Source organism: Herpailurus yagouaroundi, unplaced genomic scaffold (assembly GCF_014898765.1).
Source record: "Herpailurus yagouaroundi ecotype Mexico unplaced genomic scaffold, PumYag 202, whole genome shotgun sequence".
NCBI lineage: Eukaryota > Metazoa > Chordata > Mammalia > Carnivora > Felidae > Herpailurus > Herpailurus yagouaroundi.
The window spans coordinates 11769074-11784751 of record NW_024412433.1 but is presented as its reverse complement, the minus strand read 5'-3'; the positions used below and the strand labels follow the sequence as shown (position 1 = coordinate 11784751).

General features: G+C 44.9%; 1 protein-coding gene across 9 annotated transcripts in view; it reads right to left on the bottom strand.

The window, feature by feature from the left end:
- Positions 1-15678, bottom strand: part of COL4A4 (collagen type IV alpha 4 chain) — a 130605-nt gene that overhangs the window by 83544 nt on the left and 31383 nt on the right. For all 9 annotated transcript variants that reach the window (XM_040450813.1, XM_040450819.1, XM_040450821.1 and 6 more), the window contains 2 exons: positions 1460-1594; positions 632-676 (listed from right to left, as the gene is read on the bottom strand). In XM_040450813.1, coding sequence (XP_040306747.1) covers positions 632-676; positions 1460-1594 — 180 coding nt within the window. The remainder of the gene's footprint in view (positions 1-631; positions 677-1459; positions 1595-15678) is intronic.

Below are 15678 nucleotides of genomic sequence, written 5' to 3'. Positions count from 1 at the left end.
GATTGTAAGTGAAGTGTTTCTGCAAGAATACTGCAACACAAAGTTTACACAATGTGGGTACCCAAATTAAGCCATTTGTGACTCACGTGTTATTTAATTTGTAAAAACTTCCTTCCCACCCACAAGTACTGTGTAGCAGGGTAAAAATATACAGACACATTTTAATACAGCCCAGTTGAAATTAATTTAGTTTAGAATATTCTAAGAAATTTAGGAGATCACCTTCCTTAAAATCTTTACAAATACTCTCTAATGGATTACAAAGCTTCTGAAATAACTCTTCCTTCTTTCATTTCATTTCCATATTAGAAATGAGAGTTTTAAGCCCACTTCTACTGTCAAAACTAACCAGCAAGTAAAAACTTGCATTGTGAGTATACATTTATTTCCAGAATATGGCAGGTATATATAGCTTATATTGTGGAATGTTTTTCTCGAATCTGATTGAAAACCTTGCTTTTCAAGTAAAGTCTTTTAGTCCCAAAGTTATTACACAAAACTGGAATGTAAGCGCCTTTCCTTGTACTATCAAAAGAAAATAAAGAAGAGTTTGCTATATAAATATATGTGGTTTTAAGGGTTTTGATGAGCTCTTTTTTAAAAAAAATGGAGAAAATTTAGGGATACGTACAGGTATGCCATCCAAACCTGGAAATCCAGGAACACCAGTTGGACCCTAAAATCCCAGAAAACAAAACAAAGATATAAGAGGTATCAAAGCATTAGATTAACATATGGATTTACTTGAAAACATAAATAATGACATAATTTTTAAAAGACTCTTAGCAGTCATTGTCACTTATTTTTTTGCATTGAATTTAAATGCCAACAATTAAAAAACTAACCTTTTGTACTTTTCTTTTTGTACCTAGGAAGCCAACTTAGCACCATCAATTCAAAGAAAATGTTCAATACCCTATAAGCCGGAAATTCAACTTCCCGGAGTCTGTCTATCCTAGAGAAATAAACTATTAAATGCAAGTGTAGGCGATTTACAGGATTGCTTCTGCACACTAGCATGACACAAAGTTGGGACAGGACCTCAAATTTACATCAACCGGGAATAAACCATAGTTTTATCTATATTAAGACATACTGTGAAGTATTTTTAAGAAAATAAGTTTGATCTACACAAATTGATAAGGAATGACCTGTAAGCCATATGGCTGAGTACAAAAAAGAAAAGCTTAGCACAACAAATATGTCATTTACATTTTTAAAAAGCCATGAAAGAATACAACCCTTCATTGGGTGCACTCGGGTATTTAAGTGCATAGAGAAGTCTGGAAAGGCATGCTCCTCTGGAAAGGAGTCAGGGAATGAGGGCTGATTATGGAAGAGGAGTTCAAACTTAATTTATTATAAGGTGCTAGTAGACAGTACTTGTGATTATAAAAAACCTGGCACAGTAGTGCCAGTAAGCAGTTAATAAGAGTCCCTCACTTAAGAGAAGGCTTACCTTATCACCTTTGTCACCGGCTGCTCCAGGAGGGCCGCTGTCACCTCTCATCCCTTTCTCTCCTGGAATTCCAATGGGTCCTGGCAGTCCCAGGGGTCCAATAGGACCCTGTGGCCCTGGGAGTCCTGGTTGACCCTAAGAAGGAAGGTTTAAAAGGCAGAGGGATGGCTGATTTTTAAGTAGCATTTTCCAACACAAATGCATGTTCACGTGAGCTAACAGAAGACTGGAATATTAGAGTTTGAGCAAATTCTAACAATAAAAGCACAAATGATCAATTAATTACAAAAATAAGAAAGAGGAACATTGCCTTTTTCTATCTGAATTTAAGCCATACATTTTAATTATTCCATGTGTACACACACACACACACACACACACACACACACACAAACTAATCATAGTTCTTGTACTATTTTTATTCTGTCAGTGACAGTTATAAATCTTGAGGTTTTTAGCAAAGCAAGCAACTTGCAAAACAAAGCAAGAAAAGAAATCAAAGTCTCATTACCATTGTGTTAGTGGCACAAATTAAGAGTGGAGAAATCTGCCAGATCTTTTTAAAAATTTCATATGGTGAATGATTGTTCTGCCCCTTTAGTGAAAAACCGTTCTTCTTTTAGCCTCTTTTACCTAATATCTATTCTTAATTTGGAAGGAGGCTGTCCATGTCAACTTATATTTACGCAATCTGACTTTCCATGAATGAAAAGGTCGCCTCTTATTTTAGGTGAAGATGTTTCGTGAGCTCAGCTCTTCCCCCTGAACCCACAGTGGGAACATTTCCAGTACAAAGATGAGAAACCTTCTCCACTGTTGCCTGTCCCCCATTGCATTTAGATGACCTGATGCACTGAATGGACACTGAGTCACCGCCCACTAGAAGCAGTTGTGAGGCTCACAGCTCTTTGATCTGGAGTAGGAAGACTGACCTTGGAGGACCGCATGCGCTGCCCCCCACCCCCATGATATTGCTCCCTTCTCTGTCCCAGGCCCCCTTGTCTCTCTCCATAGTCCCTACACCCATGGTTCTCCTTAGGACTGAAATTGTAAATATCATGGGTTCGAATAGCCCCACTTATATGTCTCAGCACAGACTTTTCTAACTTTAACTTCCAGATGGACGAGCATATCCAGATGCCTCCTTGACACCTTCTTGGATATAATTGTACCTCCGGCTTAAAAGAACAAAAAAATATGAAATAGAATTCTTGCCTTTCCCCCAAAATGCAATCCTCTTTCAACCTTCCCCAACTACCTTATTAAATCCCAGCCAGAATCCTGGAGTCATCCTTGACAGTCTTCTTTCTGTCACACCTACACTGAATCTATGATTAACGGTTATCATTTCACTTCCAAAACAGATCTGGAACTCACTTCTTCACAGTCCCCCTGTCTGCCACCAGAGAGCTCCTAAATTTCTCTCTTGCTTCCTCTTCCCTTCCCCCATGCCTCTCTCCACAGCACAACCAGAGTGACACGGAAACAGAAATCAGACCGTGGCGCTGCCCCACTTTTTAAAAACCTTCCTTGCCTTCCCACTGCCTGTAAAGTAAACCTTGGACTCCCTCCAGACTTTCTAGGGTATGGCCCTAATTACCTGACACCCCACACTCATGACTTCCCAGCCAGCCCTGCGGCTCTTCCCTGGCTTGGCTTTCCCTCCGGACTGCTCCTTCTCTACATTTACACAGGACTTGGATCTCCCCTAAACTACCACCTCCTTAGCAGCCTTCCTTGGCCCCCTAGCCCTCCCCCCAACCTAGCCCAGTCGAGGAGGATCTCCAGTCCCCTGCCGCCCTCATTAGCCTGTCCATTTCATTCTTGGCCTCTTAGCATTTCATATTTTTCAACTCTTTGCCCATCCATTTATTGTTCACCTTTCCAGTTAGACATTAACGCTATGAGGGCAGGGATATTTGCTCACCAGTTAAATCTCCCATCCACCATCTACCACAGCCTTTGGCTTAGGAAATCCCTTCACCAAGCTCCCAGCCTGACCACCCAGCCGCTTTGGACACATTCTACCTGGGCCCTGTATGGTTAGGAAAGCGACCTTTGGACTCTGAAAAAGGCAATTCTATCAACCACATCTTTATGACATATAAAATGATTTTCTATATGCAAACTTATTTACTTTTTATAAAATAGCCAATGTACAAGAACAGTGAGGCTATTTGAACTTGAGAATCTGAAATCAGAATTTCTAAGTGACACTTCTAGCCTCATCATTCAATCTCTGTCTATAATTTGATGTGGGCAGAGAATATCTTAGATTCATATTTTTTTAATTTTTATTATTTATTTTGAGAGAGAGGGAGTGCAAGCAGGGGAGGGACAGAGAGGGGGGTGGGGGGAGAGAGAATCCCAAGCAGGCTCCTCACTGTCAGTGCAGAGCCCGACATGGGGCTTGAACTCATCGAACTCATGAACCATGAGCTCACGACCTGAGCCAAAGTCAGACACTTAATCGACTGAGCCACCCAGGCACTGCATTTTTTTTCTTATTGGTGCAGAAAGGTGATTTTATTAAAGCACGGGGACAGAACCCATGACAGGAAGAGCGCCCCATGTGGTTTTTTAAAAAACTGACTTTAGGGGCGCCTGGGTGGCGCAGTCGGTTAAGCGTCCGACTTCAGCCAGGTCACGATCTCGCGGTCCGTGAGTTCGAGCCCCGCGTCGGGCTCTGGGCTGATGGCTCAGAGCCTGGAGCCTGTTTCCGATTCTGTGTCTCCCTCTCTCTCTGCCCCTCGTCCGTTCGTGCTCTGTCTCTCTCTGTCCCAAAAATAAATAAACGTTGAAAAAAAAAATTAAAAAAAAAAAAAACTGACTTTACAATCTGAAGACAATACCCTTACATTAGGTAAAAAGAAGCTTTATAATGAGAAGTTTACAACAAGGTTTTCACTGATGCAAGATGATCTGCCTGTACAACACCACGCACTGTGGTGTCCAAGGTGTTCAGCCATGTTGTCTAACATTTTAGAGCCCATGCTGTATTTTATTAGTTTGGAAACACTCTCAGTATTCACTTGAAGTCAGGATTTTCACCTGTAATTTCTTGTGCTTCTTAAAATTTTTCCACAGATTTAAGGAAAATCATGTTGGAGCCCCTTGCCCCACCAAACATGCTCATGCATTCAATGAGCAAGAAAGTCTTGATATGCAGAGAGAAAAGCTGAATGGATTTCAGAAGATATCTGCTCAGATCAGATCTCAAACCTCTGGACAATTCTGAATTATTGCTGCTGAACTCCAAGTGTGAGTAGGGCCACATACAAGAATATAGGACTTCCCCCTCGGATGTGTGGGGACCAGGAGAAAATATTTTTTTTTAATTTTTTTTTTAACGTTTATTTATTTTTTTGGGACAGAGAGAGACAGAGCATGAACGGGGGAGGGGCAGAGAGAGAGGGAGACACAGAATCAGAAACAGGGTCCAGGCTCTGAGCCATCAGCCCAGAGCCCGACGCGGGGCTCGAACTCACGGACCACGAGATCGTGACCTGGCTGAAGTCAGACGCTTAACCGACTGCACCACCCAGGCGCCCCGAGAAAATATATTTTAGAGAGCCTCATCTATTTAAAAATTGAGTCACCTGAAATCTGTGTCAGCACTATTCTGCTGACCCTGCGATCCCATGAACGGAATCCCACAAGCTGGCAAGGCTGGACCAGGGTCCAGCCATGTGGTCCCAGACCAGTCCATAAGCATGAACCCCTGAGCTCCTCATGAGGTAAGCCCCACAGGGGATAAAGGATCCAAGTGCACCCTGTTGGAACAACTTTCGAGGCCCAAGATGGAGCCCCTCCCCCTGCCCGGGTTCCACGTCAGCAAAAGGAAGCAGATAACTTTTGGGTCCCTGTAAATGCTCATGTGGACCAGACACCCACTACCTCAGTCAGCCAATCCCCACACCCCAAGCCAACTCCAGGGTCTCTACTTATTTTCCTGCTTTCTATTCTTTTTCCATTGTTCTTCCTTTTCCTTATTCTTCGTCCCATAAAAGCTTCCTGTCTTCCGACCCATTTTGCAGTTCTCTGGATCCTTGGGAAGGAAGACTGCCCGCTTCATGAAGTGTTAAATAAAGTTTGTTTCTATCACCTAAACTGGCTTCTTTAATCATTTTTAACAACCTCAAAGGAAGAAACACACTGTGGGACCCAGCCAGTCCTGGTCTACACGTGAGGTACCACCTTGAACGATGCTGCTGGCCTTGGCCAGGCCCAGACACAAGACCGATGGGTGAGGTCTTGGAGGCAGGAGCCCCGGGTGCCCTGATCTAAAGACAATAATGCCAGAATATTCACAACAATATTATTCACAATAGTAAGAAAAACTGGAAGTCCTATAAAAATCCGCCCATCTGAGATCGATAGAATAGACTTTGGTACCTTCAAAAAAGGAACATTATGCAGCCTGTCTTGGCCTGGGTGCTTCAGAATCAAAGCATAGGGCAAGAAGTCAATGCAAACCTTTTGTCTGAGATTTGAAGGAGATAGGGTAAGGAAGCAGGGACGTGACACAGAGAAGGGAAGACGGGAAGACAGGGTGTGGAATCAAGCCAGTAATTGAGACAGTTAGGGACCACCGGAACAAGTCCCAGGTGAAAACCATGCACCAGGGGCGCTGTTAGTTGTTATTTATTTATGTATTTATTTATTTATAGTTTTTATTTATTTTTTAAGTTTTTACTTATTTATTTATTTAATTTATTTAAGAAAGCACCAGTCGGTGAGGGGCAGAGAGAAAAACCCGTGCAGAGCCCAATACAGGGCTCGAACTCACAAGCCCTGAGATCATGACCTGAGCGGAAGTAGGAAGCTTAACCGACTGAGCCATCCCGGTGCTCCAGTTAGCAGTTACTGGTAAACCACTTCTCTTACCGAGCAGAACCGGGACGCAGCCCTGCACCCAACCCGGATTTACAACAGAGGCTCCGCGTACCTGAAGACTCTGCTCCAAAAGCACTGAGCGGCCTGAATTGCCTGCCGATAGCGACCAATCAGGATGAGCTCCTTCCAACCAATCAGAATGAAGCCCTTCCAACCAATCAGGGCGAGGCACTTCCCCCACCCCACCCCCCATTAGCATCCCTGAGTGGGAACCCGAGTCGGAACTTTCTCCCTGCAGGCAGGGCCTTCTCTTTGCTCGCAGAGGCCGGCCCAGCCAGTCTCTGTTGGTGCTTTGTGTCCCCTTCACTCAAGCTGCACCCCCAAGAGAGCCTTGGCTGTGCCTTTGGTTTTGGGGTCCAGCCTCGCTTCTACTGTTGGGCCCAACAACCCGACTCCGGTAACATGACCAGTGGGTCACGAGCTCTCCCCAGAGCGGGCACTCCCGGAGTCAGGGTAGAGCTCACACCTCAGAGCGACCCCACTCAAGAGCGAGGAAGCAGCGGTGTTCACCTCCTCGCTGGGGGACCACGGTGCCGGGTGCCTGCTGCCAGGCGGGTACCTGGGGCTCTCCCAGAGCCCGCAACGAGTGCAGAGACCGGTGGCTGGAACAGGCCCGCGGGGAACGTGTAAGGCCTGCACATTAAAGACAGCGAGCAGGGCTTTGTGAGCGGACACAGATCATCCTCATGATGCTCCTGAGGAAGACACAGTGACTGAACATCCAGGCTCTGCAGTCAGCCTCCTGTGTTGTAAGCCCAGGCCCACACTAGCTGTGTGACCTAGGGCACATCTCTTAGCCTCTCTGTTCCTCAGCTTCTTTATCCGTCAATGGCCAGTGGACATAAAAAGAATACTGCATGGCAAGTGTTTATAGCATCGTGCCTGGAACCGTAATGCAAACTACTGTGATTACTCTCATTATACATAGTTCATTGTTCAAAGGGGGAAAAACAAGCTGTATGTCATATGATCCCACCTGTAGAGAAACAAATGGGCATTTTCTCGAAATATATGTTTATAAAGGAACATTTCTTGAAGGATATGCAGAATAGCATTCTGTCATGTCTCAGCAGAAAAAATGGAAGGCGGGGCAATATGTTCTTTACCAACAGCGAATGTGACCTTTATAATAAAGATGAGTTACCATTTCTCTTTCATCGTTAATTCACGGACTCAACAGACATAATCAACAACCTTTACCATCTGCCTAACCTTAACAAATCAAAATCCTACTTCATTTGAACTTTCCCTTCTCTTCATGCTTTTTCATCATCATAACAACTATTTATTGAGTATCCGTAAAAATACTAATAAAGCTTAGGATTTTCAAGGGAGCTTGAATGTATAAATCTGTGTTATTGAAAAGACAACAATAAAATATAAAATGTAATTATATAGGCACAAATCATTTGGGGGTATTTTGTGGGCGTATCAATTTAAATATTGCACAAATTGTAAACAACAATCTAAAAGATAAACAATGACTTCAGCTACCTCTTTCCCTTTCTTTCTTTCTTTCTTTCTTTCTTTCTTTCTTTCTTCTTTCTTTCTTTTCTTTCACCTGTGTTAATTACTTTTACTTGGTAAGATTTCCTAAATATAAGACTCAGAAATTAACTGCCTTTTCATGAAGTCTGGGAATTATCTTTTCATCCGATAGGTAATTTACAGAAAACCTGCTAAATTATCTTTTGTGAATGCTGTACTTTACCATAATGTAACGTTTAGAAACAAAAAAAAAATGTATGTTTAAACATTAACTGAGAAAGAGACAGCCAATTAACTGCCTATAAATCTCTTTAATGTGCTTCATTCTGGACACGCAAGGCCGGATCCAGTGAGTTAATGGAACTTTGCGGAGGAAAAAAAAAAAAAAAAAAAAGAGTAGAAGTGTTTCACATGGCCATAAGAATGATAAAACTCCATTCAGTACAGAAATGGGTCCTGATGTGAGAAGGTGTCATCCCAAATGCTTTTAAAATAAAACAAGGAATGGTTATTTCCATTATTAAAACTCTGGACCCCGTGCCCCCCCTCCACCCTCACCCATCTGTTACACTGATTTCCTCACCATTTCTGAATAAGCTCTGTTCTTTCACAGACTTGGTATCCTGTCTCAGAACTGTCCCTCCCACTCCCAAGGTCATCTTTTAGTGCTCTCGTGGAAGGACTCCCCAACCTCCTGCCCTCCCCCAACCCGCCCTTCAGAACTAGATGCCTCTCGAGATGCTCCTATAATAGCATCCCTCCGCTGCTATAGTGACCATCTCTTTATCCCCCTAACCCCATACCTACTAGACCATGAGCTTCTGGGGGGCACAGTCTATGTGCCCAAGACTATGATGGTAGGAAAGGCAATAAATAATAAACTAATTTGAACAGTGATACAGTCAATGTTTCCACACTGAGGTGAGCAGAACACAACCCCACACCGTGAGCAATGGCCCTAAACACAGCGATGTTCACATCTTCTTGTTGAGATAGAACACGGGTTTTGCCGTGCCTTCATTTCAACGGCAAAATAACCTCTACTTTGCAGGTGGAAAAGCTAGCATAAAATATTAAATGCCTACTTATTTACAGATGCTGGGGAAAGCTGTGGTTTGTTTTTATATGGAGTGCTGTGCTTTTTGTTCTCATATTAACAGGTAATTCCTTATAGAATAAATTTTTTAAAGAAATACACCAAACCTTGTATCACAGTATTAAACCTATCAGAAAGCTACTCATGAAATTTTTCCAAACCCCAATCTCTGAAATAGTCATTGCTAGTTCATCCAATTTGAGTAAATTATTTATCCACAGCAACATAGAGAATAACTCCAATATCCTTAAACTGTTTCATATAAAAGAAGGGGTCAGTTAAAAAAAAAACTATGTTTACAAGTAAATATTTGGGCTTACTTATTTATACGGCTATAGTGGAATTAACTTCAGGATCAACAGACTTAAATAACAAACCCATAAGGGACACTTCTATAACAAGAGATTCATTAAATAATCAAAAGAATTTGGCATCTTTAAAAATTTTTTTAAAGAAATCTTTTCTTCCTAACTATGCACCCTCTAACCATGAACAATAACATGATATACAGTGGATTCAGGGTAGTAAAAAAAAAAAAAAAAAAAAAGCCCAGTGGAATGAATGCCTTATTTTCAGATGTAGTTTTCCCTGATCTATCTACTGATCTTTCTTTTTCTTTCTTTCTTTCTTTCTTTCTTTTTCTTTCTTTCTTTCTTTCTTTCTTTCTTTCTTTCTCTTTCTTTCTTTCTTTTCTTTTTCTTTCTTTTCTTTCTTTCTTTCTTTCTTTCTTTCTTTCTTTCTTTCTTTCTTCTTTCCTCTTTTCTCTTCCCTTTCCTTTCCTATCCCTTTCTTTCTTCCTTCCTTCCGACCTTCCTTCCTTCCTTTCTTCTATGTACACAGAACTGCCTCTGTGTTTCACAACTTTCAGCCAGAGACCGTGAAATCAGAAAAGATGCACCAAATCCAGAAATGACAACCATCTTGCCAGCTGAGGAAACTCTGGCACGCTGTGTGATGCCACAAGCCATCCCCTTCTTCCTCCTCAAAGCCCAGGCTGACACCGTGTCATCAGACGTGCTTTGTGTGCTCCGACTGAGGCCACAGAACAGTAGGCTCCCGGGCCAGCTGTACAAATAGAGGATGAAGGTGATCACAGTGGACAGTCACCCCACCCTCTGGAGCTGGGGCATTCCTTCAGCATTCTGTCACTTGTTAGTCATCTGTATCAGGCACGGCTCTTGAGCAGGGCTAAGATCAAATTACTTTTATTTCACAACTTGGTAGAACCGCACCAACAGACGGGAGAATATGTACACGGCCAATACCAAGATCTTCAACTCAGCCTTTTGGGCTGCCCCAGATGTGTTCGCTGCCAGGGACCAGACCCTTTAGGGAATGACAAAAAGCTAAGAAACCCTCTGTCACGTTAGCAGTATGAGAATTGCGAGAAATAAGTTCAGAGAGACGACTGCAAATACATATCCTGTCACATTTTCCCTGCGACAGCTTCCTGCTCCTGCCTAACCAGAAGTTCAGTCAGTGCAAAGAAGTATAAATAAATGTTTGTTCCTTTCCTCCTTCATTAATGAATAAATGAATATGAAAGGTGCTTTTATTATACTAATGACACATACATTTCCAAATCACCCTTGGTCTCTAAGACCGCGAAGGTGATCATCAAAGTGCCCAGTGACCATCATGTGATCATTGTGTGCCCACCACTCTCCATACCTTGCTTCATTTAATCCAGCCACCAACACTGAGAAACGTGAATTATTATCCCCCATATAGATGAGAAAAGTCTATTCAGGGGTATAACTTGCTCAGACTCACATACCTAGTGAGTTTGCATTCAAACCTGCATCAGTCAGGGGCTCTCCCAAACCACTCCTCTTCCCACTGCCTCAGCCTGGCAGAGTGGAGGACCCATGCACTAAACCATCCCCACACCGTGCCTGCTGCGACACGTCCATTGCTTCAGGCCTTGTCTTGTTTTTAAACTTCATATCTTAATGTATTCTGTGTTCTTTTATAAAGTTTCTTCAGGAAATAATAGTATTCATCAAATTAATTAAAGACCTCTATTTCTGTCGTTCTCAAGTCCAATTTTCTAGTCCTACCCTATACGCCCAACCATTTTCTAGACACCTTCTTGAACCTTCCTCCTCTGCTAATTCGCACTCATCATGTCAGAACTCAGCTCATCATTCCCATCATTTCCCCGCGCTCCACTCCTGTCCCCAGACCCATCAGGTGGCAACTTTGTTCCTTCATGTGAGCTCACCATGCGGCTCTCCATGTCCACCCTTGGCCTTAACTTGAATCTCACGTGTCTGTCTTACTGTCATCTCCCTGCAGAGGAATCCGTCCGCTGTCGTGGTCTTGTCATCTCATGTGGGTCACCCAAGCACCAGCCTCCCTCTCTTCCTTCATTCCAGGCTTCTACCCACATCCACATACAACTGTCAACTCCCCTGAGATCTTCTCTTGCCTGTGTCACTGCTTTCATCACCCTCTGCAATGGGGACAGTCAGCCTTCCTCTACCCCAGCCAACCCTACTCCCTGTAATTTCCACACCTCCTCCTTCTGCTCCAATCACACGTGTGCCTCCTATTTGCCTGAAGCAATGGCAGCCTTTCTCCATTGGTAGTTCCTATTGTACCTTCTCAAAACCATGATGGTGGTGATGGTACCAATGGCAGCAGCTACCACTCCCTGAGCAGTTGTTCTAGGCACTGACTCCTGGGATCCTTACATCCATAAGGTCACCCGTGGGGGGCGCCTGGGTGACTCAGTTGGTGAAGCATCCATCCCACTCGGTTTCAGCTCAGGTCATGATCTCGCGGTTTCGTGGGTTCAAGCCCCGCGTGGGGCTCTGTGCTGACAGTGCAGAACCTGCTTGGGATTCACGGTCTCCCTCTCTCTGCCCCTCCCCTCACAAGCACGGTCTCTGTGTCTTTCTAAATGAACTAAAAACAAATTTTTTTAAAGAAAAAAAAGTCACCCTGTTTCTACTTTTCTGTTTCCCAAACAAGGAAGCTGAGGCTCAGAGAGATGAAGCCAGTGACCAGAAGCCACTATCACCTGGGGAAACAGAGATTTGAACCCAGGTCCCCTGACTTCAATTGCTGCTTCTCTTTTACCCCAGTCCTGATCAATCTCACTCTCGGAAGAACTCTCCTGTCCACCCTAAAATACCACCTAAATAGACTCTTCACCTATTTTTCATTATTGTTTCACGCATGTTACTTTAATTAATATCTGCTTGGGGTGATGTCTTCTGGTAAGCTTTTTGGGGTCAGGGATCCGTGCACATTTTATTACTACCCAGGACCTTGGCTACCGCCTTGTGTGGTATATATTCTAAACATGAACTCGGAGAGTACTGGATGGATTAAGACTTTTATAATTAAAATGACCAGTTCAGCGTCGCCCTTCCTGCCTTTTTAATGCTTGGCTGTAATTCAAAGATTCATCCACTAGGCGACACCATAACATTACTTAAACCCTCCAAGAGGACTACGCAGGTAGCATAAAATCCTTTAACTGAGTGCCTCCAAGGTCTTTCCCTACCTATAACGGGAAAAACTAATGGATAACATGAAGGGTTATTAAAATAAATAACAAAAAGTGTTATTCAAGGAGTAGAAAGTCCAAGGAGACCAGACCGTTGTGGCAGAGTATTTTCTTGTACCTTAAGATCACCTCACCTGTCAATGAGAGCATCCACTGGCCCATTTAGCCTGGAGTGACACTGACTCTGGATTTGCAGCTGTGTTCCCAAGAGGCTGCATGGCACAGTGGAAAGAACACGGCTCTGAGAACCGGAAGATAGAGCTTTGCCCCTGAGCAATAAATAAATCCACGTCTTGAACCTGGTCATCACAGAGTGGTTTTCCCATTTTTTAAAAAAAAAAAATTTATTTTAATGTTTATTTATTTTTGAGACAGAGAGAGACAGAGCATGAATGGGGGAGGGGCAGAGAGAGAGGGAGACACAGAATCAGAAGCAGGCTCCAGGCTCTGAGCCATCAGCCCAGAGCCCGACGCGGGGCTCGAACTCACGAACCGTGAGATCGCGACCTGAGCTGAAGTCAGATGCTCAACCAACTGCGCCACCCAGGCGCCCCGGTTTTCCCATTTTTAAAAATGGTGTAAGAGCAGCCCAACATCACACATCTGCCGTGGGAACTGAACGAGGCAGCGTGGAGAGGTCTGGGTAGGCTCCCGGCGGAGCCAGAACCAGCTACACCTTGCTTCCTCTTCCTGGCTCTGTTCTCCTGGTGTCCCTGCCCCTTGCCCTCTCTGGGTCTTTCTCCTGTGTCTTCCGTGCCGGCCCCCTTCCTCCTGGTTGGGGGGGGGAGGGATTCCCCACAGGGTTGCCCTGGCCCTCTTCTCACTTTCTCTTGGGCAAACTTGACCTTTTCCATGGAGTTAATGGCATCCAACGCTGAACAACCAACCCCTCCACTTTCCTCCCTAGCCCAGACTTCTCTTTGGAGCCCTGACCATATTCAGTTGACCTCTGGCTCTACAAAACCAAAATGGGACTCGTAGACACAAAATCATCCCCCCCCCCCCCCCCCGTGTGCTCCTCGGCCTGAGACCACTGCCCACACAGCTGTAAACACTATGCCCGCCTTCCTCCACTGTCACCCTCGCTCCTATCAACCCTGCCTCCCAAACATTCCCCCACCTCTTCATGCACCTGCTTCCCCCACCTCTTCACGCAACCCCCCCCCCCACGAAGCAATCTCACCTCCCACCTGAGCGACTGCAGCAGCCCCCTGATGGGTTTTCCCTACCACTGCCCCCCAATGTACACACACTATGTTCTCCAAACAGCAGCCAGAATGATTTTTTTATACCGTAAATCCACCTGCTTCCACCCTTCTTAAGATCCTTCAGAGCCTTCCTTCTTAGACTGAAGGACCTGTGTCTGGTTTTCCAACTGCACCTCATGTCACCTGCCCCCTCACCTACTCCAACCAAATCTTTCTGGCCACGTTCCAGTCCCTCAGACATGCCAGCCTGCCTCCTTCTCACTTCAGGGTCCGAATGGAGACTCTTCCCCCAGGGTCTGCATGGAGGCTGTTCTCTCTGCCCAGACATTTGCAGTAGGTCGAATGGTGGCCACAAAAAGACGTGTCCCCGTCCTAACCCCTGGGATTCGTGGACATTGCCTGAGATGGCAAAAGAGGTGCTAAAGTTAAGGCCCTTGAGAGGAGGGGGTTATCTCGGATTATCTGCATGGGCCCTCTAAATGCCATTACATGTACCCTTGTGAGAGGGACGCAGAGGAAGATGTGACACAGAGGAGAAGGCAGTGCGAAGACAGAGGCGGGGACTGGAGTGACAGGGCCGTCAGCCAAGGAAAGCTGGTGGCCACCAAAAGCTGGGAGAGGCAGAGAAGGAGCCTCTGCCGGAGCAGAAGTACAGTAATGGTGACACCTTGCTTGTGCATTTCTGGCTCTAGAACGTGCAAGAAAAATATTTTCTGTGGTTTTAAGCCACTGAGCACATGGCACTTCATTATGGCAGCTGAGGCACTGACACAACAGGCTTTCAGGCCATCACTAGGTGGCCTCTGATTCCACTGCTGTCTCTGCCCTGTCCCCCACCCCCAGGCTCCCATATGAAACCGAGTTAGGGGACCACATTATCCCTGGGACAGAGCAAGGACGCAAGCTCCTAACAGTGCCCGGCACTCCTGAGGCACCCAGAAATAATGACCAGAAGGTGAATCTCCTGCTGGACACTGAGCTCCAGGCCACAAGGACTTCATTCTGGATCACCGGAGCCTCACAATGCCAGGCACATGGCAAATGCTCAATGGCCATTTGCTGAATGGAGGGAATGAATGAAGAGGCATTTGCTGAAAGAACTGCAGATAAGCTTATATGACAGAGGAGTGGAAAACTTAGCACCTCTGAGATCTGGTTGTTCCCTGTGGATTTTGTGGCAATTTATTAAACATGGTGTTTGAAAAAAAAAATCTATTTTTACTTGCTTTGTAAATCAGCATTTTAATTAATGTAGTCTGTCAGGTGTTGACCTTGCACTAGAGAGGTTTTCTAGAGCTACAAATACTGTTTCCCATTTTCCTGTGGGCCATAGGCCCTGCTTCGGGATGCACCTGCATTGCTAGTCCTGAGTTCTCACCAACAACAAGACTGTCTCCCCTTTGGCAATGACCTTGGTCCACTCAAGTTCAGCGTAGTCCCACATTTGCTGAGCTCTGCGGCCGCCTGGCCTCAGTTCATGCTGGGTCGCAGAGTTCAGCAATCGTTGTTGCCATGGAATTGAACTCCACATGAGGAGGCCAAAGGCTGTGCTGCAAATCACTGGCAATTTAATGAGATGACTGATCAGGGCAGGTACGCCAAAACCTACCAGACCCAAACTGTCACCAGGATTCCCTGGTGAGGCTCGGGACACCTGGCCTGGTTGCAAAAACAACACGTTCTACAACACAGTAGGCAAATAGAGCTTGTTTTCCCTCCTTCCTTCTGAAGCACAAATGCTAGGTTCAGAGCGAGAGCTCTGTCAGCCTACTGAAAGCCCTGTTAGCGGCTGGAGTCATCCTTGCATACCAATATGAGCTACGACTCATATTGTTAGTTCTACGACTATGATTATTAATAGGCCAGATAGTAGAGAGTGATAGGCACGTCCAGGTTTCCCACACCCTGTTTGGAACTACTTCCTCAAGCACCTGCCATGGAAGATCCATTCTTTTAACGTTTGCAAGTCTTTCATTCTTCAGAACTCAAGGTTAATATTCCTGACCAGGGAACG